The sequence below is a fragment of the Musca vetustissima genome, unplaced genomic scaffold (assembly GCF_032173495.1).
Source record: "Musca vetustissima isolate MV318-11 ecotype Yass unplaced genomic scaffold, APGP_CSIRO_Mvet_v1 utg6932, whole genome shotgun sequence".
In the NCBI taxonomy this organism is placed as follows: domain Eukaryota; kingdom Metazoa; phylum Arthropoda; class Insecta; order Diptera; family Muscidae; genus Musca; species Musca vetustissima.
Window position 1 is genome coordinate 133,998 of NW_026879163.1, and position 24,855 is coordinate 158,852.

Below are 24,855 nucleotides of genomic sequence, written 5' to 3' on the forward strand. Positions count from 1 at the left end.
GATCGACTCAGCTAGTCGAGATATGACGATCGGTATACTTAAAGGTGGGTCTAGGACCAATATTTCGCGGCGTTATAAACTCTTGAGGCTGCACAATGCTATAATACCCTGACAACATAGTTGGTAGGATATAAAAATGGTATCTAGGGAGGATTGTACAAATCGACTACTAAAGTTTTTTTTTTTTTTTTTGCAAAAAGAGAGCAGGACTTCTATGAGAGAGAGGCATTATGAAGTTATCTTTAAAATGGCAACAAATCATACAACAAAACCGTGCATATTTGACCCAAATCGGACATTCCGAATCATGTTAAATAAAGTCCTATAGTTCATATAAAAATAATGGATTTCTTTTTCCATTAGTTCTATGTTCGGCTTTAAAATATTACCCTGTATTCTATATGAAGATTTTTCATTGCAGATATTCTTTCAAAAGAACTTCTCCTATCATAGAAATTCCCATAGACGTTCTTCTTTTTAAAGAGAGAAAGAAATCTTTATATAAAAATATGTATGGAGGACCTATAGAAAACCTTCTGTTTGTAAAGGAAATTGTGGATTCGAAATCTTCGCAACCAAATTAGCATCCCTTTATTTACATATCCCCATTTCAACAATCCCAAATAATTACGAACTCATTTAAGCCAATAATTTCCCTTCCGTTCCTTATCACATGCCCTCTATCATTAGCCAATTATATTATTATAAAAAAATACTTAGCTATTTTATCGCAAAGGCACCTATCTGCCGCTAACAACTTTATCTGGCCACAAAAATCACCACAACTCAACTGACCACAGCTTAGGTCGAAACCTCAAAGAAAAAATAGAAAAAAATTTGATCTTTGCCTAATAAGGAAGTGTGGCAAACGCATGTCTACCATGAGCCATGCCAGAGCATCCTTGTTTTTGTACTTCAAAACAAAAGGAGCTGATCTTTTTTCTAAGATTTTCTTTTCCTAAGCAAATGATCTTTGACGTAACCTTTTTTGTTTTTGTTTTTGGCTAAGACACCCCTAAATTGCGTTTTACGAGTCTGGCAGACGTTCAGCCATCATCTAAGCGAAGATTCGTATCTGTTGAAATTATAATTTGGAAATCATTCATGTGTTTTTTTTTTGGTAAAAAAGGAGGATGCTGTTGCTGCTGCTGGTGTTCGTCAAACAAATGTTTTCCATCCATTTGGTCATAAAAATGACCCCTGACGTTTGCAGAACAATAGAGTGGCGAGACTAGGTGGCTATTGTTTTTTTTTTTTTTTTTTTTTTTTTTTTTTTGAGAAGAGGGAGAAAGAGAATTTCTATTATCCTTATGCTCTTTGGTTTTGATCTTATCTCAGCTTGTGGATTGTCTAGGAAATTAGAAAAAAAAGAACAACAATTTTTTGGAAGCCAAAGGACATTGGGTAATTTGTTGCTTAAAGGACTAAAAAAATAACAAAAAGCATATTTTTCAAAAAAAAAAAAAAAAAAAAAAAAAAACATTGGCTAAAGGTGTAATCAGTTTTGTTGTTGTTATTTTTTTGTTGTTAGGATCTCCTTAGAATTTTCCATTTTTGAATTGTTGTTATTTTTTTTTTTGTAAATGAATATTAATGGCTTATATTTTAGCACTTTATTTTTTTGGCCATTACTTGGTTGAGTTTTCTTTTGTCTCTTAAATTGAATTATTTTTTTCTCCTTTCTGTTTCTTTTTGTTGTTTATGAAAATCATAATTTTGCACCTTTTCAACTACTCCGATTCTTTGGAAAATTGCATTTCATTTTTTGTATTCTAATTTGTGAAAAAAAAAAATATTTTTTTTACATTGTTCTCTTTCCTCTCAGTGGGCCACCGACCACCCCCGATGTCCGACAATTTTATGCTATGTGTGTGTGTGCTATTTTTTTAGCATGACATGAGATCTAATTGACAACAATTGGAAACGGAAATAAGTTAATTGAGTTCCGTTTTTTTTTTGCACAACAAATATCTGTCAATATAATTCGCATGAAATGACACACACGCACACACCACTGTTAATAAGCAAAGGACTTTCGGGTTACCTGTATGATTTTGTTTTTTCGAAAGGAGTAAGGAGGAAATTATGACAGGAAAGTACAACTATGAAGAAGAAATTAAAGCATGTTCTTAGGAGGATACACGTACCCTAAAATTTCCGATGGAAAAATCCACATAGATGTTCAAAAAAAAAAAAAATGATTTAAGGGAACCCCACCCATTCTCGATTTTAATTTTTCAAGATTTTCAATGGGTTGGTAAATCAAAAACAATCCTTGTTAAGGTTTGTAACTTTGCACATATATATCTGAAGATTTAAAAGACAAGAAAAATTATTTACAAAAAAATTTTGTAATTGTTTTGTTGTTGTTTTTTGTAATTAAAGAGAAGTCCTTATTTTTGATGGCGGGCATGATAACTCCTCACTGGAACATCGGAATCCGAAAATTCCAACGGTGTTAGAAAGAGTACATGTCTGGCTCTCGTATGAACTAGGATTATTGACTTCGCTCTAAAATTAACAAAATGGCGGCCCTCTGAAAAAATATTTTTAGAAAATCGCCGATTTTTTACCAAAAACCAAGTTAAAAAATAAGGAAGATCTTCACCGATTGGCTTTATCTTAGTTCATACGATAGCTATACACTCACAGAGAAACGTGTAAAAATTTGGAATCGATTGGGTTATTAGTTTTTGAGTTATCGTGACCGCCATTCGCAAAAGAAAAAAACCGCGTTTAAAGTTTGAGAAGCCCTTTAGCCGTCACTTGATGCTGACACAATAAATCGGCTATATCTTCAAGAGTTCTTAAGATTTTCACATGAAATTTTGTAGAGACATTCTGGAATTAGTGTATATTCGAATTAATTCAAAAAATTTTTTGATATATCGAAGGATATATAGGGACTTTGGTGCACCATTTACCTAAAATTGGACGAAAATATATATGGGAGCTATATCTAAATCTGAACCGATTTTCATGAAACTTAACACACATCATTCTAGACTTAATTTAGTATGCTATGCCAAATTTCGTGCAAATCGAAGTATATATAGGGACTTTGGTGCCCTATTTACAGAAAATCGGACGAAACTATATATGGGAGCTATACCTAAATCTGAACCGATTTTCTGGAAACATAACACAGATCATTCCAAACTTAATTCAGCACGCTACGCCAAATTTCGTGCAAATCGAAGGATATATAGGGACTTTGGTGCCCTATTTAGCTAAAATCGGGCAAAAATATATATGGTAGCTATATTTAAATCTTAACCGAATTTCATGAAATTTAACACACATCATACTATACTCGATTCATTACGCTGTGTCAAATTTCGTGCAAAACGAAGGATATATAGGGACTTTGGTGAACCATTTACATAAAATCGGACGAAAATATGTATATGGGAGCAGTATCTAAATCTGAGCCGATTTTCACGAAATTTAACACACATCATTCTAGACTTAATTTAGTACGCTATGCCATATTTCGTGCAAATAGAAAGATATATAGGACTTTGGTGCACCATTTACCTAAAATCGGACGAACATATATATGGGAGCTATATCTAAATCTGAACCGATTTCTACGAAATTTAGCACACATCGTTCTGGACTCAATTCAGTATGCTATGCCAAATTTCGTGCAAATCGAAGGATATATAGGGACTTTGGTGCATCATTTACCTTAAATCGGACGAAAAAATAAATGGGAGCTATATCTAAATCTGAACCGATTTTTACGAAATTTAACATACATCGTTCTGGACTTAATTCAGTACGCTTTGCCAAATTTCGTGAAAATCGAAGGATATAGAGGGGCTTTGGTGCACCATTTACCTGAAATCGGACGAATACATATATGGGAGCTAAATCTAAATCTGAACCGATTTTTCCCAATTTCAGTAAGGTTCATCCTTGGGCCAAATAAATGAGCTGTGACAAATTTCATCCAAATCGGATCATAAATGCAACCTGTACTTTGTTTACAATTTTACATCTACAGACGGATGGACGGACGGACATGCATAAATCGACTCAGAAAGTGATTCTATGCATATTCTCAAAAGGAACCATGTGCCTATCTCGTTTCCCTTTGCCTGTTTCAAACATATGCACAAAGACATAACACCCTGTAACACAGTGTGGTGAAGGTATAAAAATCCACGTCTTATATAAAAAATTTAAAAAAAAAATAAATAATTTAATTAAAAAAAATAATTGTTCAAAAAATGATGTAAAAAATCCACGCCTTATAATTTTACTTTTTTGTCCCATTACTCTATTGAATCACAAAGTCATCATTCCCATCCCTGGCCACCATACAAGTGAGTAATTTTAAAAAACAACAACAAAACAAACATAATGCTTACCTTGAAGAAAAGCTCCATTCCTTTACTCTCCTAAGTTCACGAGAGCAGTAGTGATCAAATGATAACGGCGACGACTGCGACGACAACGATTGTTCGGTCGACCGAAGATGACACGAAAAATGTAAACAAACGAAATTACAAAGAACACAAGCAGGCAAGATGCAAAAAAAAAATACGCACAAAACTAAAAACGCAATAAAATTAACAGTTTTATTGACACTATCGGATTCACTGAATTGTTTTAAACTATTTATTAACAATTTACAGATGATGGATCATGAAATGATTACCGAAAATAAAGAAACACGACTCGCGAAACTCCCGACAATTTACTAGCATCCGGCTTTGATGAAAGAACGAAACAACTGAAGAGAACATAATTGTAGAGTTGCCATAATCAATGTAATTAGACAAAAACGGGATGTTGGATTTAGGTTAGGAATTAAAGTAAGTAACTAATATCGAATTTAAGTAAAAATGTTGACGCTTTAAGGGGGAGGTACCAGAAAGAGTGTGGTCCTATCTTTGGACATGATCTCGATTTGATAAAAGTATTTCGATTTGCAATGCTTGGAACAAATCGGACATTTCATTCGTTCGATGATGAATTAACAAATATTCAAAATATTGGCACTTTGTGGGGGAGGTTCTAGAAGGAGTGGACGGAGGGGTCCCCTCTTCTGACTTATTCTAAGTTTGGTAAAAATATTACGATGTGTAATGTTTTGAGTCAAATCGGACAATCCATTCGCTTAATAGGATTTATAAAAAAATACCAAAAAGAAGTGAACCGATGGGTTGTACAGTTTGAGTTAAATCGGTTATTCCCTTCGAGAGGAGTCGTGCGCACCAGCTAGTCAGACAAACAAAAGAACGGATTCGGTCCAAAGAAACATGGGCTCTAAAATCAATATTTCGTTTTGGCACTTTTTTGCGGTAGCAGAGTTTATATACCCTAATTAGCCTCAAGACTGAGGGTAAAAAATGATTAGGGTCTGTAATTCTCGTGTTCTCAAAAATCAGTCGTGTGGAAAAATTTATTGACCAAGTGACATTGTTCGTGACATGAGGAAAACTCAAAATTAAGTGTCCAATTGAAATTGTATTGTTCAATAATTAAACATAGGTAACTGGCGCCCAACGTGTAGAACTCGATATTTTAATTTAGCTATTTCCTATTTATGGTGAATATAGTCCCATTTCTTAAACCGATGGCGACTGGAGATGAGAAATGGATCACATACCATAACACTGTGCGAAAACAATCGTCAAAGTCCCGTGAAGCACCTCAAACGGTGGCCAAGCAGTACTAACAGCGAGGAAGGTTCTGCTATGCATTTGGTGTGACTGGAAGGGGATTATTTATTATGAGTTGCCTAGACACTAGATCCTGATCTCTACCGGACGTTTGAATATAGCAATTGACCAGAATTGGCCAACATGGGATGTGTCGTGTTACACCAGAACAACGTTAGGCCACACACATCTACAGTGACTCGCTAAAAATTTCGGAAGCTTGGTTGGGAAGTTTTAATGCATCCGTCATACAGTCTGGACTTGGCACCAAGCGATCATCATCTTTTTTTGCATTGCAAAATTTCATTAACGTAAAAAAATGGTATCTAGGGAGGATTGTGGAAATAGGGAGCAGGGCTTCTATGCGATGGACATTATAAAGTTACCTTTAAAATGGCAACCAATCGTACAACAAAACGGTCCATATTTCTCTCAAATCGGACATTCCGAAGCATGTTAAATAAAGTCCTTGTAGTTCATATAAAAATAATGGATTTCTTTTTCCCCAACCTAATATTACATAATTGTGCCACCAGTTGGGCGCTACTATAAATCAATCACCTAAACTGGAAATTTGAACCCTTTTTAAATGTCGTTTCACAAAAAAGTGATTTGTCTGACAATTTGTTGGACCTGTTGGGCGCCATTTTTAAATATGTCAATGAGTCCGGTAAAATATTGGATTATTCTGAAAACTTTTTCTATAAATTTCCCATGAAGACGTTTCGGTTCTGAATTAATTACAAGATTTTGCCACCAATTGGGCGCCACTGGACATTATTTGCCCAAACCGACGAGTCATCGTTCAGGTGATATAAAAAAACCGCTCAAACTGATGAGAGCTATATAAATTTCAATATTCATTCTAATATGTATTAAATAACTTACCTCCAAGACCTGCAATCATACTTACATTTATTGAAATTCCATCCAAAAAAAAAAACTACACCCAAAGAAAAAAGTCAACACTGCTGTTTTTTTTTTGTTTTGTCAAAATTTTTAAAAATTTTCATATATATTTTTTTCACCTTCAAATGATATACAGTTTTGTGTGTTGTATTATAATTTTCATTCGTTTTTTATTATTAGTATTTTTATTATCGTTAAAGACATTGTTTCATCTTTTATGTTAAAAAACATCTAAAATTTAAACTTAACCTCAAATATTTAATAATTTTTTTTCTTAGTTTTCTTTTTACGATCATAGTTTTCGGAAAAGTGTCAAACAAATAAAGAAATTCTATCTAAACATGGGGAGTAGTAAATTAAAGAAAATATATAAATATTACTAAATTTAGATGTATATACACATACATACAAACATACATGTACATTTTTGTGTACATGTAATTATGTGACATTTTTTTGGCTTTTTTTCCATTAATTTTTAATTTTATTTTTTTCTCACAAATCTACCAAAAAATTCGTTATTTTTTGTTGTTTGAAATCGAAAAAATTTCATTTTGGAGTTCCATGATTTGTAATATTCTTTGTTTCTTTTTGGTTTGGGGGTTTTGAGTTTCTGTTTTTGGATTATTTTTGTTTTATTCGTTCTTTGGCTATAATAAATGTCTTTTTGCGGAATATTTCGTTTGTTTTTTGAGTTTCAAAATCTTCGGGGTTTTTTTGTACTTTTTCTTGAGAGTAAATAAATCAATAAATATTGTCGTTTCGTTTTATTCTTTTTTTTATTTCGTCGTCGTGTATGTGTGTGTGTTTGGATTGTAATTTATTTTGGCTAAATTATTGCTAAATTAAGAAAATATTTTGTGGTTTTAAAAATGTTATATTTTCTTCTGTTTGTCTAAATTGGAAATTAATATTGAATTATTATTTAAATGATAACAAGTAGGCAATGGATCAGGTTGGGCGCCATTTGTTGAGAATCACTTTTACTGTCATATTATTCCTAATTTTATCTTAGTTTAAATAAAAAAATGCTTCATATCGCATATTGGTCGCCACTCTATCGGTGGAAAGAAAATGTGGCGCCCAATATTTACATACATATTTACATTTAAAACATTGATTTGAAAATGTCTACGTTGGGCGCCACAAATAATATTTGCAAAAAATGTAACAATTATCACTACTCAATTCACAATTAATACATCACCTCCATTGTACCCTATTTGCAAGCTATCGAAAGTACTTCGAAGAAGGAAATATTTTGTGTCTGATTATATACCAAGTTGGGCGCCATATGCGAAGAAGTTAAGGTAAATTATTGAAATACTAAAGTTTTATTAAACGATGTTCCTCCTTTGGCTTTTGTGTTGCAAACATGTGTCGACAGTTGGGCGCCATTTGTAATGATTTCCAAACAATTTAGTCACGTTGTAAATCGATACCAAAGCTACAACGTAGTTCAGCACCATTTCCATGCAAAATGATCAGGAAACGTTCCCTGACTCTACTGTTGTCTGAATTTTCTACAAAATTCAGTCTGGTGTCACTTTCTGCAAAGTTAGTGAAGCGCTATTTAATATTTTGCCACAAGAACGGATTTGTGTATGATTATCTATCAAGTTGGGCGCCAAATTAGTTGCACTAAAATAGCCACTTTGTGAAGCGAATAAAATCCAAATTATACAATAATGTAGCTGAATATTTTACAATTTTTTTTAAATGGCGCCCAATTTATCTTTATCCCAACGATTGCAGCCCCAGCATCCTGTGCCGTGCAACATGTACGCGACTGAATCCGATGGCCAATGAACGACTGAATCCGATGGTCAATGAATCCGATGGACCATATTAATGTGGTTTGGCAAATCCATCATTGGCCAGATTTTCACTCATCGTCAGATCCTGGAAAAGACCCATGAAAAACACATCGACACATTCCACCTATTCGTCGAGTAAAAAGCCGCATTCGACAGCCCTATCCGTTCAGAGGTGATTAAAGCCATGTCTGCGTTCGGCATTCCTACAAAATTAATACGACTATGCACGATAACATTAACTGGCACAAGGGAAGCAGTTAAATTCGGGAAGAACCCTTTAATACAGTTGACAGTTTGTGGTGTGATATTTTTAACATCCGGCTGGAAAAGGTCATACGAGAGGAATAAGTGAACAGAAATGACACTCTATACACCAAACAACTCATGTTACTCGCCTAAGCCGGTGGCATCGATATAATGGGTCGAACATTGAGAGCGGTAATAACCACCTTTGAACAAATTGAGAAGGAGTCTGCCAAAGTGGGTCTGGCAGTAAATGGCGAGAAGACCAAGCTGATGGTATCAACGCACAAAACGTTCAGTAGACTCGGACCAACTGTGGAACTTTAGAACTACAGCTTCGAGGTAGTCAAAGATTTCTATACATTGGTATCGGCATAAACATAACTAATAGCCACCTTTGAACAAATTGAGTAGGAGTCTGCCAAAATGGATCTGGCAGTAAATGGCAAGAATACCAAGCTGATGGTATCAACGTACAAGACGTTCAGTAGACTCGGGCCACATGTGGAACTTGAGAACTACCGCTTCGAGGTAGTTAAAGATTTCTATACATTGGTATCGGCATAAATAAAATTAATAAAATCAGCTTTTACATTCGGAGGAGAATAGTGTTGATCCACAGATGCTACTATGGTCTAAATAAGCAACTCAAAAGCAATGCCACCTCACGCCAGACCAAACTCGCTCTCTACAAGACGCTGATACTACCCTTGCTGTTGTATGGATCATAAGCATGGGTACTAGCGCAAGCAGATAAAACAGCTCTTGGAGTGTTTAAGAGAAAAATTCTCCGAAAGATCTATGGGCCGATCTGCGTCAACGGTGATTATCGCCGTCGAATGAACCATGAGTTGTACCATCTATTCTCGGACATCCACATAGTCAGATGTATTGAGCTGCAGCGCCTACGTTGGCTAGGTCATGTTGTGAAAATAGATGAGGATGCGCCCCAGCTCAAAAGGCATATAAAAGCGAACCAACTGATGGATCACATAGAAGGGGAAGGTCAGGAATGTCAAGATTAAGTGGAAGACAACATCTCGAAACATGGTATTTAAAATTGGATGATGTGCGCACAAGACCGACGCATCTGGAAATTTTTTTTATGCTCGACTTATGGAACAAAATAAGTAATGCATGGAAATATTTGTGGTATATTGACTGCCATGTTGGTCGCCATTTTGATATAAGTGAAAATGTTCAGCAAACATTCTAGTCTAACTCGTTTCGAAACATTTCCCTATTCTACTGTTCCCTTAAGTTATTACTGAACTATGCCAACAGTTGGGCGCCACTTTATATAATTTTGTAAATACACAAGCATCAATGAACTGTTGATTGTTAGTTATTTTTATTTGCCTAATTGGGCGCCATTTTTTCTTTTTCTGATAATTTATTGTGATACTAGAATTCCAATTGGGCGCCATTTTATATAAATTGATAAAACATACGAGATACTTTAAAATGTTTTAAGTTAAGTGGATCATATAATTATTTATGCCAGATTTACTAATATCCCGGGCGCCATTTTCTATTTTACAAATATTTTTTACCAATTTAATCGATGTCTACGATTCTTTTTTGCAAACTCACAATGAAGTTGTCGATATATTTATTATAACTGATTTTTTAATATTATGACCCAGTTGACAACAATTGGGCGCCACTTGACATGAGTTTAACAAAACGACAAATATACCTATGGACCTTCTCGTCTATATCATTAGAAAGCTTTATCTATTTCCGTTGTTGTTTGACTTCGTGATTTGCCAAACCCTGCCAATAATTGGGCGCCACACCACACCAAACCACAAATATACCTACTGAAAAGCTGTCAAATTTGGACGCCTTATAAAGGCACACCTTCCTTTTGCAGGAAGCTCAAGTTCGAAGATAATTTCAATAGGTCCATTTGGCCAGGCATAAACAAATTGTCCACGAATTTTCGACATTTCAATTCTATTCAAATTTTATTCAGCAACCAAGCACAATTGTCGCGACGAAAAACAACCTAACAACCAAGTGCAGACACTTTATATAAAACTCGGTAAAAGATCCCTTAAGTTCAGCCGGACCGAAACTTTTACAGCGCTGTGTGTTCAAAATTTCTTAAAAAGTTCGGTACCTTTATATGAAGACGTAATTTGTCTCATAGTAAGTTGTTTATGATATGAGCAAATGAATTTGCAAGGAGTGGCGAATTCCAGCCACTTTGGCGGAGAAATACCGCAAATAGGGCAATGTCCAAACATGAACCAATTGCAATAATTTTCTGTATAGGTATCTGAAACTTTAAATTACAACCTTGAAAATATGGAATATGGGGCGGAAACTTCATATGGGGGCTATGTCAAAATATGGACCTATATTGATGTTGGCATTGATGTATTCTAACCGCCAAAACTCGGAATGCCAAATTACTGCTACTTTGTCAGGAAATGAAGCACTAACCTCCGAGACACCGATAGGTTTTTGCAAAATTTCAAAGCCCTATCTTAAATATTGCGATCTCTAACAAAATATCCGTCAGAGTGACAATGCTAAATTGATATTTTTTCCGTTCAAGACATATATACTTTATAGGATTTCCGAAGATACTTTTGATGTGTTGCAAACGGAATGACACATTTGATATACACTCCACATAGTTTCGGAGGAAATAAAAATGTTCCTTATTCCTTAGATATATAAAATGTTCCAGTTGGGCGCCATTTCTAATAACTATGGGATTTATTTGAAAATCGATCTATACAACTTTTGCCCCAACATTTAAAATAAGTTGGCATATAAGAAAGACACTGGTCCATGATATGAAATCGATCACTTGGAATTGGTCCTCCAATTGGGCGCCAACTATTCAACTTGATTTTTTTTATTTGTAAAAGATTAAAAACATACATGTTTCTGAAGTTGAACGAACTGTGATTTCAGTTATTTGCATATGAAGACAGTCAAAGATCACTTCAAATTGTTCCCTAGTTGGGCGCCATTTATATTTATTAGTGTAAAATAATCAGTTATATTTTGAATACTTGAATATGAAACACTAAATTTTAATTCTGATCTAACTGTTGGACGCCATTTGTAAAGATGTGAATACTACTATGCTCCCAATCTGATCCATTGCATATTTATATCATTTCGTTTTTTATTTTTTGGTAGAAAATAAATATTTCATTAGAAAAAAATTAAATATAATTTTTATTTTCAATCGTATTATTAGTTTATCATTTTTCTCATTTCTCTTTTACTAACCTCTTTAAATTTGTTTCTCTTCGTTTTTCGTGTGTTTTTCCATTTTTTTGTATAATTTCTTTTAATACTTAGAATTAAGTTACATTTATTTATCACTATATGTATATAGATAGATTCGTTTCAAAATTTTAACGGAAATTAACATTTTTTATATTTATTATCGAAAAAGTTAAATAATAATTGGAAAAAAACATAAGATTTTTTTAGAGAGAGAACACTGAAGTGTAATATTTTGTTATTGCAAAATTGGAAAATCAAAAAATAATTTCTGCTATCAAACGGGACATTGATTTTTTTTTTGTGAAAATTTGAAATTTTATTTTTTGGTTTGGGAAACACTCTGAAAAATTATTTCTGTTGTTGCTTTGCTTATAAATGAATATTTGTTATCTTATGGCTATTGTTGTTGTTGTTGCTGTAGTTGCTGGTTTGATGAATATAAATAATTATTATGAGTGAATATATACTTAGGAAATAAATACTTATTTGCTGGTCTATGGTATACTATTGTTGTTGCTGTTGTAGTTGGGTTTTTATGGTTTGGTTTTTGCTTATGGATCTATGGTCTATTGTTTTTTTTTTAATCTGGTTTGTTGTAGTTGTAGCAGTAGTGGAATAATATATATGGCGATAATACAAAAAAGTCAAGCTGGACCTTATAGATGATGTTACGATTTTTTTTATAAAAAGTTTATTTTTTTAATTTTTAAAACTTTTAATCGATAAATACAGGAATATTGTGGTAGCCGACAATAAGCGGATTTTTTAAAAAAATATTTTTTAAGAAGCCAACAAGGCGTGGATTTTTTAAAATAGCCAATAAGGCACGACTTTTTTAGAAATATTTTTTCAATTAGACAACAAGGCGTGGCGTTTTTAAAAATATTTTTTCAATTAGACGACAAGCCGTGGATTTTGGAAAAAAATATTGTTTTTAATTAGCCGTGAATTTTTTAAAGAATATTTTTTCAAGTAGCCAAAAAGGCGTGGAATTTTTAAAGAATATTTTTCAAATAACCAAAAAGGGTATAAGAATCCTTCACCACACTGTGGTACAGGGTTTTATGTCTTTATGCATATATTTGTAACAGGCAAAAGGAAACGAGATAGACCCATGGTTCCTTTTGAGAATAAGCATAGAAACATTTTCTGAGTCGATTTATGCATGTCCGTCTGTTGGTGTTAAATTGTAAACAAAGTACAGGTCGCGTTTATAGTCCGATTTGGATAAAATTTGGTACAGCTCATTTGTTTGGCCCAAGGACGAAGCATATTGAAATTGGGAAACATCGGTTCATATTTAGATATAGCTCCCATATATATATTTTCGTCCAATTTAAGGTAAATAGTGCACCAAAGTATCTATATATCTTTCGATTTACACGAAATTTGGCATAGCGCACTAATTTTTGTCTAGAAAGATGTGTGTTAAGTTTCATGAAAATCGGTTCAGATTTGGATATAGCTCCCATATATAGTTTCGTCCGATTTCATGTAAATGGTGCACCAAAGTCCCTATATATCTTTCGATTTGCACGAAATTTGGCACATCGTATTGAATTAAGTTTGGAATGATGTGTGCTAAGTTTCGTGAAAATCGGTCCTGATTTAGATATAGCTCCCATATATAGTTTCGTCCGATTTAAGGTAAATGGTGCTCCAAAGTCCCTATATATCTTTCGACTTGCACGAAATTTGGCACAGAGTACTGAATTGAGTCTAGAATGATGTGTGCTAAGTTTCGTGAAAATCGGTTCAGATTTAGATATAGCTCCCATATATAGGTTTGTCCGATTTTATGTAAATGGTGCACCGAAGTCCTTATATATTTTTCGATTTGAACGAAATTTTGCATAGTGTACTGAATTGAGTCTAGAATGACGCGTGTCAAGTTTCGAGAAAATCGGTTAAGATTTATATATAGCACCCATATGTATTTTCGTCCGATTTAAGGTAAATGGGGCACCAAAGTTCCATATATCTTTCGATTTGCACGAAATGTTGCATAGTGTACGGAATTGAGGCTGGAATGACGTGAGCCAAGTTTCGAGAAAATCGGGTCAGATTTAGATATAGCTCCCATATACTGTTTCGTCCGATATAAGGTAAATTGGGCTCCAAAGTCCCTATATATCTTTCGATTTGCACGAAATTTGGCATAGGGTACTGAATTAGGTCCAGAATTATGCGTGATAAGTTTCCCATACCTAGGCCGATTGACAAAGCATACCAAATAGCATGTGTAAAGTTTGCTTTAAATCTATTTACAAAGTATGGAATAGGTTGCAGAATGGCATGTGTTGGAATTGATGTTAGTCGGTTTACTTATACACAAAGATCGCATATTTAAGTTCGTTTAATTTCATGTCAATGTTCCTTTGAAAGGGCGACGTCTGTTAAAATACATATGTAGAATATACCCAAAGTGGTGAAGGGTATTATATAGTCGGCCCAGTCCGACTTTACTACTTTCCTTACTGGTTTTTAAATTGCTTTTGTGTAATTTTTTACAAATATTTTTTTTTTAAATTGTCAACAAGGCTTGGATTTTTAAAATTTTTTTAAGTATCCGACAATGTATGGATTTTTTAAAGAATAATTTTTCCAGAAGCCAACAAGGCGACGATTTTTTAAAAAAAAAAATTTTTTCTAATAGCCAACAAGGAGTGAATTTATAAAAATTTCAATTATCCAAAAAGACTTGGATTTAAAAAAAAAATTACGTAGCCAACCAGGCGTGGATTTGTAAAAAATATTTCTTCTAGTACCACATGAAGGTTTTTAAAAAAAAATATTTTTCAAGTCCCTCTTAAATGTCAACATATATCCAAGGGGTTTTTCCTGTATATTTTTTGTTTTTTTTTAATAGCTTCCTTTTACAGGTCTGTCCAAGCTTGACTTTTTTTCAAATTATTGCTGAAGAAATATGGACTTATTATACGGATAACTATGGCTATTGGTAAAATGGTAATGTATGTAATGTGGTATGATGGTGAACATAAAAATTGGTATTGGTTTTTTTATTGCTATTGTTTTTGTTGTTGGTTGGTGATGATGAATATTTTTTTTTTGGTTTTTTTTTTACAAAAAAAATCTGAAAAGATTTATTTTTTTTTCTGCAGTTTGGTTTGGTTCTATGGTTTATGGTATGGCTATGGTAATGGCTTGTTGTTGTGGTAAATGGCATTGCAAATGAAATTGAAAAAATAATTATAAAAAAAAAATTAAATAAAAAATGAACACAAAAATATAATTATTGTTTTTTTAAAAAAATAATTTTTGGTTTTATTTTCCAGTTGTTTGTTTTTTTTTATAAAAATGTTTCTTAAAAATTACACACACAAAAGTTTAGTTTTTGGTATTTGATCTCTCTATAATAATTTATCCTGTTGTTTTGTCCCTTTTCTTGTTTACAAAAAAAAAATAATTTTGGCTTAAAATTAAACAAATAATGAAAATAATTATTATTTCTAATTATTGTATATATAATATATTTTTTAAAAAATATAACTAAAAACTAATGACTTGGTTGGTTTGGTTATGTATTTTTTTGTTTCAGGGTTTGGTTTGTTTTGATTTTCGTTGAGTTTCATATTTTTTTGTTTTAAAATATAAAATTTTTTTTAATAAAAAAAATTATTTTTTTTTTAAATTGAAATAAAAAGAATTTGTGTGTTTTTTTTTGTTTTATAAATTGTTTTGATTATTGTTATTTAAAAAAAATAAACTTATAAAATATTTATATAAACTTATTGAACTAAAGACTTTTTAAACCTTTCAAGGTTTTTGTTAAAATTAATTATAATTAAGAAAATAAAAAAAATAATAATAATTAAAATTTAACTAGAGTTATGGTTTGTTTGTTCGTTTGTTTTGCCTATCTGGAAAATAATATTAATAATACGTCATTGTTTCGATTAAAAAAGAGCTATACAATAAAAAAATTACACCAAAAATTAAGAAGGAACCATTTAAAACTTAAAATTAATAAAAAAAATATTTAAACTTAAAATCTAATTTTTTTTTTTGTTTCATATTTACAATTCATGACAACGATTCACTTAGGTGACCTGGTGACCGACGAGGGACCACCAGACCCCTCCTAAGCTACTAAGATTTTTTTTTTAATTATTTACAATTCAAAGCAACGAAAAAATAATAACAAAAATAAAAAAAAAAACAATTTACAAATTGTGAGTCAAGTCAAGACGGGATGAGCGGGAAAGGTATTAGGAGCTTGGATATTCTTACGAATGGGCATTGCGTGCCATGTGCACAAACAAACCCACGGGTCCATCACATTTCTCACCACACATGTTGCACTTGAAGACATCGTCACAGCTGTGATAGCCCATGTGAATGGTGTAGAGCACGGCATCCTTAAAGAAGATATCACAGTATTTGCATTCGTACATGGTGGTGTTGTTGTTGGCGGGACTGCCAGCTGCCGAGGAGGAGTTGCTGTTGGCATTCGACGAGGATGAGGAGGAGCTGTTGGAACTGTTGCCCGATGAGGAGGCCGTGGAACTTGCACTGGTATTGGCAGAGGTATTGTTGGCGGCATGGTGTCCAGCCGCTGTTTCCATAGACTCATCGGCTGCGGAACAGTGCTCACCATTTCCAACCTGGCTGGGATGTATGGGCGATGAAGTATTGGTTGGCATTTCCGTGGCATGATGTTGAGGTGAGGTGGGTGCCGATTGTATGTGCATTGTGCCGTTTTTCTCTTGATCCAATTTCAAGACACGACCCTTACGCCGGGCTGCCGAAGAGGAGGAGAACAAAGGCGTTTCACCATGTTCTTCGCTCAATTTCAAGTTCATGGCCATTTCGGGGGTTTGTTGTTCCTCTTTGGTGGGGGTACCCTGAGATAGATCCATGGCAGAATCCACCGATTTGCCATCGAATTCCTCCTGATCTTCATCATCTTCCTCTTCATCATCATCCTCGCCATCAATGAGTTCCGGATCAGTGGCTTCGTTTTGCTTATTTTGTTGTTGTTGCTGCAATTGTTCACGCATACGAGGTGATAGCTGGGCCAAGACGGCAGCCTGTTGTTGGGCAGCCAACATCTGGAGATTCAAGTTCCAGTAGGGGAAGAAGGCCATGTTGCGGTTTTGTTGCAACAACGAGGCCAGGGGAGGTAACAAGTTGTTAATTTGCTGCTGCTGCTGACTGCTTTGGCTTTGGCCACCAGGTGATTGCTGTTGTTGTTGCTGCTGCTGCAAATTCTGTTGCAATGACATATTCAAAGTCAAGGCTGGCAATTCCGAAGCCACGGAGCTGTTACTCTTGGCTGGCGAAGCTGGTTGTTGCGAGGCAAAACCCTGCAATGCGGCGGACAATTGTGAGGTGGGAGGTATCTTCAAATCGCTACAGGCCTTTTTCAAGGCAGCATTGGCTGCTGACTTATTTTTGGGACCTCGGCGGGTACCATAGACATCAATGACCACCGAGGGATTGGGAATGCCCTCTTCATCCAAAACCATACCGGGTTTGTGTTCATATTTCCTCAAATGCAGCTTGAAGGAATGGCAGTATTTGGTGGCATAATCACAATCGGCACAACGGTACTGATACACCGAAGAGTGCGATTTGCGATGTGAGTTCAACATGGACTTGTTGACACAACTGTAGGAACACTTATCGCACTGGAATGGCTTGAGATTCTTGTGCTTGCGAATGTGATATTCCAAGTGGTGTTTCAATTCCGTGACGAAGGGACATTTGGGACATTGCAGAATCTTTTCGGGTTTCATGTGGGTGCGGGCATGTTCCCAGAAAGCCATTTTGGTGATGGCCACCATGCCGCAGGACTTGCATTTGTGGTTCTTCATTTTGCCATGTGAGTTGTAGATGGGCATGCGGATCGATTCATCATCTTCGGATTCGGCAATGTATTTCAAGTCTTCACTGGAATTCGAGATCAAGTCTTGATCTTCGTGGTGCTGGTCCATGGGTTGTACCGCCGATGAGGTTTTGGGGGACTTGGGTGGTGTAATGTCCATGGGTGGTGTGTGACGTGGTGTCAGTGCAGAACTCTTGTCGTGATGAACATCATTTAGGCAGGAGGCAGGTGAGGGGGTTTGTTGCAAAAGACGTTGTTGTTGCTGCTGCTGCTGCTGAGCGGAATAGTAGTGATTCATGCCCGGCAATACGGCATTGGGTAGACCGGGTGGTGTCAATGGATTGAAACCCAAGGGCAGATGAGAGCTAACCTGATTTTGAGCGGCAGCCTGTTGGGCCTGTTGAAAGTGTTGTTGGTATAGCTGGTGTTGTTGTTGTTCAAAGAAATCGCCGGCGGCATTGTTGGGTGAGGGAGTGCCAGCTTCGGGATTGGTGAACTGTAAATGGTTGTTGGTGTTGTTGTGGCTGCTGTGTTGCTTCAAGTAGCTCTCCAAAGGTGAGTGCTGTGACTGGGAGGCGGCCATCATTGTGTGTTGTTGTTGTTGCTGTGGGTGGTAGGGACTAGTACCCGGTTCCTGTTTAATATTGGCGGCAAACATTTGATTGTACCATGTGTTGTGTTCCATGAAATTGTTGCTGCTGTTGTTGACGGCGGCTGTTTGTTGCATGTTGGAGCTGTCCCAATTTTGCATGGTGTGTGTGTGTGTGGTGGGTATGTGTGTGTGTTTTGGTTGTGATTTTGGGAAGTTGAAAATCCCTTGTTTTTGAATTTTTTCAATCTACAGTTTTTTGTGATTTGTTATCCAGCTTTCCAAAAAAGTATTAAAAGGAGATCTGAAAGAAATTGAGAAAAATATTTAAAAATTAGTTAAAATGTAAAAAAAAGATTTAAGGCTTTGACGAAAAAAATGATGAAAGAAAATTACAACAAAAATAAAAAAATATTTTTTGTGCGGCGGGTTTACAGCGCAAGCGCTGAATTTTACGCGATTCCCAGCAAACCCAAATGGAGGGGTGGGAGGCAAGGAGGATTTTTGTTTTTATGTCCTTACAAAAAAAATATGCTTTTGGTTGGGCACATGAGAAGGTTTTTTCTTATATTGAAACACTTTCAAAAAATAGTTTTGAATGTTCTTTTGTTTTTTTTTTTTTTAATTTTGTTGTAATTTTTTTTTTGTTCACTTTTTTTATTTATTGCACAGTAATCCAAATAATGTGGCTTTTGTTGAGATGATAGGTACCTTATTAAAAGAAATCCAATTGGTGGGCGAAAAAAATTAAAAATCCAATTTTAATTTCTTCGTTGTTGTTGTTGGGTTTTTATAATTTCCAAAAATTTAATTTTAAATTTAAAAAAATAAATCCAAAATTGTGATAAAACTTCTTGGAAGTTGTCGATGATTGGTAATCCGTATAAAATATATATTTTTTTGATGATTCTAAATTAAAACTCGATTTTTATAAAATCTTGTTTTCGAAACTCTTCTTCGTAAAATAAAAATAAGTTCGTAGAAAAGAAGAGTTGTAGGAGCGTGTTTATGTTTCACGTTTCGATGCTGAAATGCAACTGATGCTCTAAGCAAAAAACACACAGATATTTAAACGAAAACAGAGAAGGCAAAACATGCACAAAGAGGGAGAGTGAGCCAATGGGAGAGAGTGAGAGAAAAAGGATATAGGCCCGTCCGGCACACACACCCTCATTTACGCACAGCCTCCCCATATGCACACACACAGCACACAGCGAGAGAGATTAGATGAAGAAGTCAATGTGTGTGTACACGCACACACACAACCAGGTAGGCTCTGTGGGCACACGAGCGCAAAACCATCCAACCAACCAATCCAGCCGCCGCCGTCACCAAGCCAGGTAGGTCAGGTACGTAGAAGATGTGTGCATGTGTGTGTGTGTGTGCGACTAGTCTGGATCAAAATCCTTGTTGATTTTTGAGAATGGATTAAAAACATAAGCCACTAACTATATGCCCGGCTTGTGTAGTCCTAGCACGGCACACACTCCGCTAATCTCGGCGATTTAAAAACAGCGTTACAGCACCGTCCTCTAATCGCTTACTTAACACGCACGCACAAACAAACATTCGACCTTACTTAACTTTTGAGCCGGACTTAAAAACGCGAAAAATAAATCCATCGGGGATTTTATGAACGAGGAGGCATTAAGCCATGATCAAGACGATGACGACGAAGTCGTAGAAAAAAAAACGGATTTAACTTTTGTTAAAAAAGGGATCAATGCAAGGGCCAGAGAGATTTAGCGTGTAGAAATACTAAGCTGGAAAAATTATTATTGCGGAATATGTAAAAATACATTTGGCCAAGTGTTCGATCTCATAAAAAGTAAACCACCAACGAAAAAAAGAGAGAGCGCGAGGGAGGCAAATAAAAAAATCCCATAAAGAAATAAAAAAAGAGTTGTCAAGGGACAGACAGTGGATGTGGTTTTCCGCAAAAGGAAATAAACAAATATGTAAACACTTGATGGTATAGAAAAGGAGATGGTGTTAAAAAAAAACATTTTTTCTAAGGATTAATAGAAAAAAAGTAAATATAAAAAAAAAATCAAAGGATCAACAGAAGCGTGCATTTTAAGAAAATATTTTTCTAAGGACACTTACTAGTTTTTGTAAAGATATTTCAGAGAATATTCTGAGGACTATCAATACCGTAGATTTAATGAAAAAAAAAATAAATAAAGAAAATCAAGGAGGATAACCTTTATTTTTTTTTTTTTTTGTTAAATCCAAGCTTTATTGTTTTATTAACAAATATATTTTTAAGGACTATTACATGTGAAGTTAAAAAAAAAAAAACAATATACATATATCTGTTAATAAGGACTATTGGGAAATATATTATAAAAAAATAAATCTAATTATTATACTTTCAAATGATTTTTCTATGTCGGTCATGAATCCCTAAATATTTTCATAAGCGCAAATATTTAGGTATTCATGACCGGCAATATTGATTTCTTTCTTTCTAACATCAGAATCTTAGAATAAAAAAAAAACATATTTTAGAAGGACTCTCATTAGCAGGGATAATAACAAAAAAAAATTTTAAGGACTATCATTAAAAATATTTTTACTAAGGACTTTCATAGGCGTGGATTTAACAAATATTATGTATTTTGAGAAGGACTACTAAGAACGCAAATATTTAAAATAAAAATATTTTCTCTAAGGACTTTCAGAACAGAATACGAACAGCCCAAATATTTAAAAGTATTTTATACCAGGACATTCATAAGCATGGATTTAAGAAAAAATAGTCCTAATTAGGAGCACACATTTCTAAAAAAATATGTTTCTAAGGACATCAAGCACAACATAAAAAAAAAAATTCCAAGGATTTTCAGAAGCGTGGATTAAAAAAAAATATATATTTTGATAAGGAGGCATTACAAGCATACATTATTACATTTTTTTCTATGGCCTATTATTCTATTTTCTCTAAGGACTTTCAGAAGTGCGAATTAAAAGAATCTTTAAAACTTTAAAAAAATCTACCAAGACTACACATTATTAAAAAAATATTGAAAAAATAATATTTCCCAGGTCTTTTAGAAGCATGGATGTAAAAAAATATCGTTTGATAAGGCCTATTTTCCTAAGGACTATAAACAACGCAAATATTTAGAAATATTTTTCCAGGACTTTTAGAAGCTTGGTTAAAAAAAATATTTTGATAAGGACTATCAAGATTACACATTATTATTTTTTTTTCTAAGGACTGTCAAAAGCGCAAATTTTGAAAAAAATTTTTTCTAAGGACTTTCAGAAGAAAAACTTAAAAAAAGCTTTTTGATAAGGACTACAGGATTACACATTATTAAAAAAAAATATTTGTCTATGGGCTACTAGAAGCTTTGATTAAAATAAACCATTTTTCTATAGCAAACACAAACCCTAATTTTTTTTTTTTGGAAATATCCAAGGCTTGCAGAAGTGTGAATTAAAAAAAAATATTTTGATTAGGACTTGTAAGAGCACAAAAAAAAATATTTTTCAAATTTCCCCCAAAATTGAAAATTTGAAAAAAACATACATATATTTCCTGAGACCTTCGGAAGTGTAGACTAAAGAAATATATATCTATGGACTATCATAGGAATAAATATCAAAAATTTAAAATTTAAAAAAATCTATTATTTCATATTTCAAGTGAAAATATTTCATATTTCAAGTGAAAATCTCAAGAACTCTTGAAGATACAGCCGATTTATTGTGTCAGCATCAAGTGACGGCTGAAGGGCTTCTCAAACTTTAAACACGTTTTTCTCTTTTGCGAATGACGGGCACGATAACTCAAAAACTAATAACCCAATCGATTCCAAATTTTTACAGGTTTTTCTGTGAGTGTATAGCTATCGTATGAACTAGGATAAAGTCAATCGGTGAAGATCTTCCTTATTTGTTAACTTAGTTTTTGGCCAAAAATCAGCGATTTTCCAAAAATATTTTTTCAAATGTCCGCCAGTTTGTTAATTTTAGAGCGAAGTCAATAATCTTAGTTCATATGAGAGCCAGACATGTACTCTTTCTAATACCGTTGGAATTTTCGGATTCCGATGTTCCAGTGAGGAGCTATCATGCCCGCCATCAAAAATAAGGACTTTTCTTTAATTACAAAAAACAATAACAAAATTTTTTTGTAAATTATTTTTCTTCCCTTTTAAATTTTCAAATATATACGTGCAAAGATACAAACCTTAACAAGCATTGGTATTAATTTACCAGCTCATTGAAAATCTTGAAAAATTAAAGTCGTGAATGGGGGGAGGGGTTAATAAGCGCTTTTTAGCACATTATTAAAAAAAATTTATATGGGCTATCACAAGCTTGGATTAAAACAAACCATAATATCTAAATTATATCTAAGGCAAATACAAGCCCTATTTTTTTACCCTTCACCACACTGTGGTACAGGGTATTATGTCTTTGTGCATATGTTTGTAACAGGCAAAAATAATCGAGATAGACCCATGGTTCCTTTTGAGAATATGCATAGAATCACTTTATGAATCGATTTATGCATGTCCGTCTGTCCATGTTAAATTGTAAACAAAGTACAGGTCGCATTTATGATCCGATTTGGATGAAATTTGGCACAGCTCATTTGTTTGGCCCAAGGACGAACCCTATTGAAATTGGGAAAAATCGGTTCAGATTTAGATATAGCTCCCATATATATTTTTGTCCGATTTACGGACTTTAGACCCTGAAAATCTTTCGATTTGCACGAAATTTGGCATAGCGTACTGAATTGAGCCACGAAAGATGTGTGCCAAGTTTCGTGAAAATCGGTTCAGATTTATATATAGCTCCCATATATAGTTTCGCCCGATTTACGGACTTTAGACCCTGAAAATCTTTCAATTTGCACGAAATTTGGCATAGCGTACTGAATTGAGCCACGAAAGATGTGTGCCAAGTTTCGTGAAAATCGGTTCAGATTTATATATAGCTCCCATATATAGTTTCGCCCGATTTACGGACTTTAGACCCTGAAAATCTTTCGATTTGCACGAAATTTGGCATAGCGCACTGAATTAAGTCTAGAATGATGTGTGCAAAGTTTCGTGAAAATCGGTTCAGATTTAGATATAGCTCCCGTATATATCTTCCTCCGATTTAAGGTAAATGGTGTACCAAAGTCCTTATATATCTTTCGATTTGCATGAAATTTGGCATAACGTACTGAATTGAGGCTAGAATGATGTCTGCCCAGTTTCGCGAAAATCGGTCCAGATTTAGATATAGCTCCCATATATAGTTTCGTCCGATTTCATGTTAATGGTGCCCCAAAGTCCCTATATATCTTTCGATTTGCAGAAAATTTGGCATAACGTACTGAATTGAGCCTAGAATGATGTCTGCCCAGTTTCGAGAAAATCGGCCCAGATTCAGATATAGTTTCGTCCGATTTCATGTAAATGGTGCACCAAAGTCCCTATATATCCTTCGATATATTTGGATAAAGCTTCCATATATTTTTTCGCCCGATTTTAAGTAAATTGGACATCAAACTCTTCATGCTAGTCAGGTTTACATCAAATTTTGCACAACGTAGAAAATTGAGCATAGAATTACGTAGTTGCGTTTTCTAGAAGTACAGACATAGCCCAACAGATAACCTATTTATATTTGATTGAAGTCGATTTATATAACTTATGGATATATAGGTAGATTCACAATTAGATAAATATCACATATTTTATTTCATCCAATTTCATGTTAATAGTCCTGTTTAATATATCCATAGTGGTGAAGGGTATCATATAGTCGGCCCCGTCCGACTTTACTACTTTCCTTACTGGTTTAAAAATATTTTTTCCCAGGACTCAGAAGCTTGGATTTAAAAAAATATATATTTTTTCATAAGGACTGTTAAGAGCATGGACTACCACAAGCTTGGAGTAGAACAACGCATTTTTTCTATTAACAATCACAAGCCCAGATTTTAGGTTGTAGATTCATGGGTTGTATCACCACCGTCCAAGATGACGAGGAGTTTGGGTGGTTTAATGTCCATGGGAGGTGTGAGACGTGGTGTCAGGTTGGTGGTCTTGGAGAATACCATTTAAGGAGGGATGGATGAGGGAGGTGTTGTTACTGCTGGGAGTAGTATTGACTGATCCCGACAATGGACTGCCAAAGTCTAGATTATTAAAAAACGTTGTTTTTTTAAGACTATCATATGTGAATTTTATTATCAAGTTGTTTTGCAAAGACTATCAGAAGCGCAGAATAAAAAAAAATACAGTAAGGAAAGTTCAGAAGTCGGACGGGCCGACTATATGATACCCTTCACCACTACAATATCCCATCTACAACAGACATCATTTGAAGATCATTGAGATGGAATCGGGCGAAATTAAATGTGCTATGTAAAAAGCCCATACACATACCATTCTGAGATCAATTGCATGTCAAACGGGCAAACTTGGATTCTTTGGTGTACTATTTGTATGAAATCGAGTAAAATTATGTATGGGAGCTATATATAAACACATGGATCTAATTGGGCAA

At 34.4% G+C, this 24,855-nt stretch overlaps 1 protein-coding gene across 1 annotated transcript; it reads right to left on the reverse strand.

Annotated features, from left to right (window-relative positions):
* Window positions 1-16,143: 16,143 nt before the first annotated feature.
* On the reverse strand, window positions 16,144-18,471 carry LOC133323966 (protein hunchback-like). The gene has a single exon (XM_061532867.1). It carries the CDS (start codon window positions 18,469-18,471, stop codon window positions 16,144-16,146), a length of 2,328 nt encoding a protein of 775 aa, XP_061388851.1.
* Between the last annotated feature and the right edge of the window lie 6,384 nt (window positions 18,472-24,855).

Bases quoted from the DNA above. Each gene is read 5' to 3' on its own strand.
- LOC133323966 (XM_061532867.1), bottom strand. From the start codon at position 18,471: ATGCAACAAACAGCCGCCGTCAACAACAGCAGCAACAATTTCATGGAA.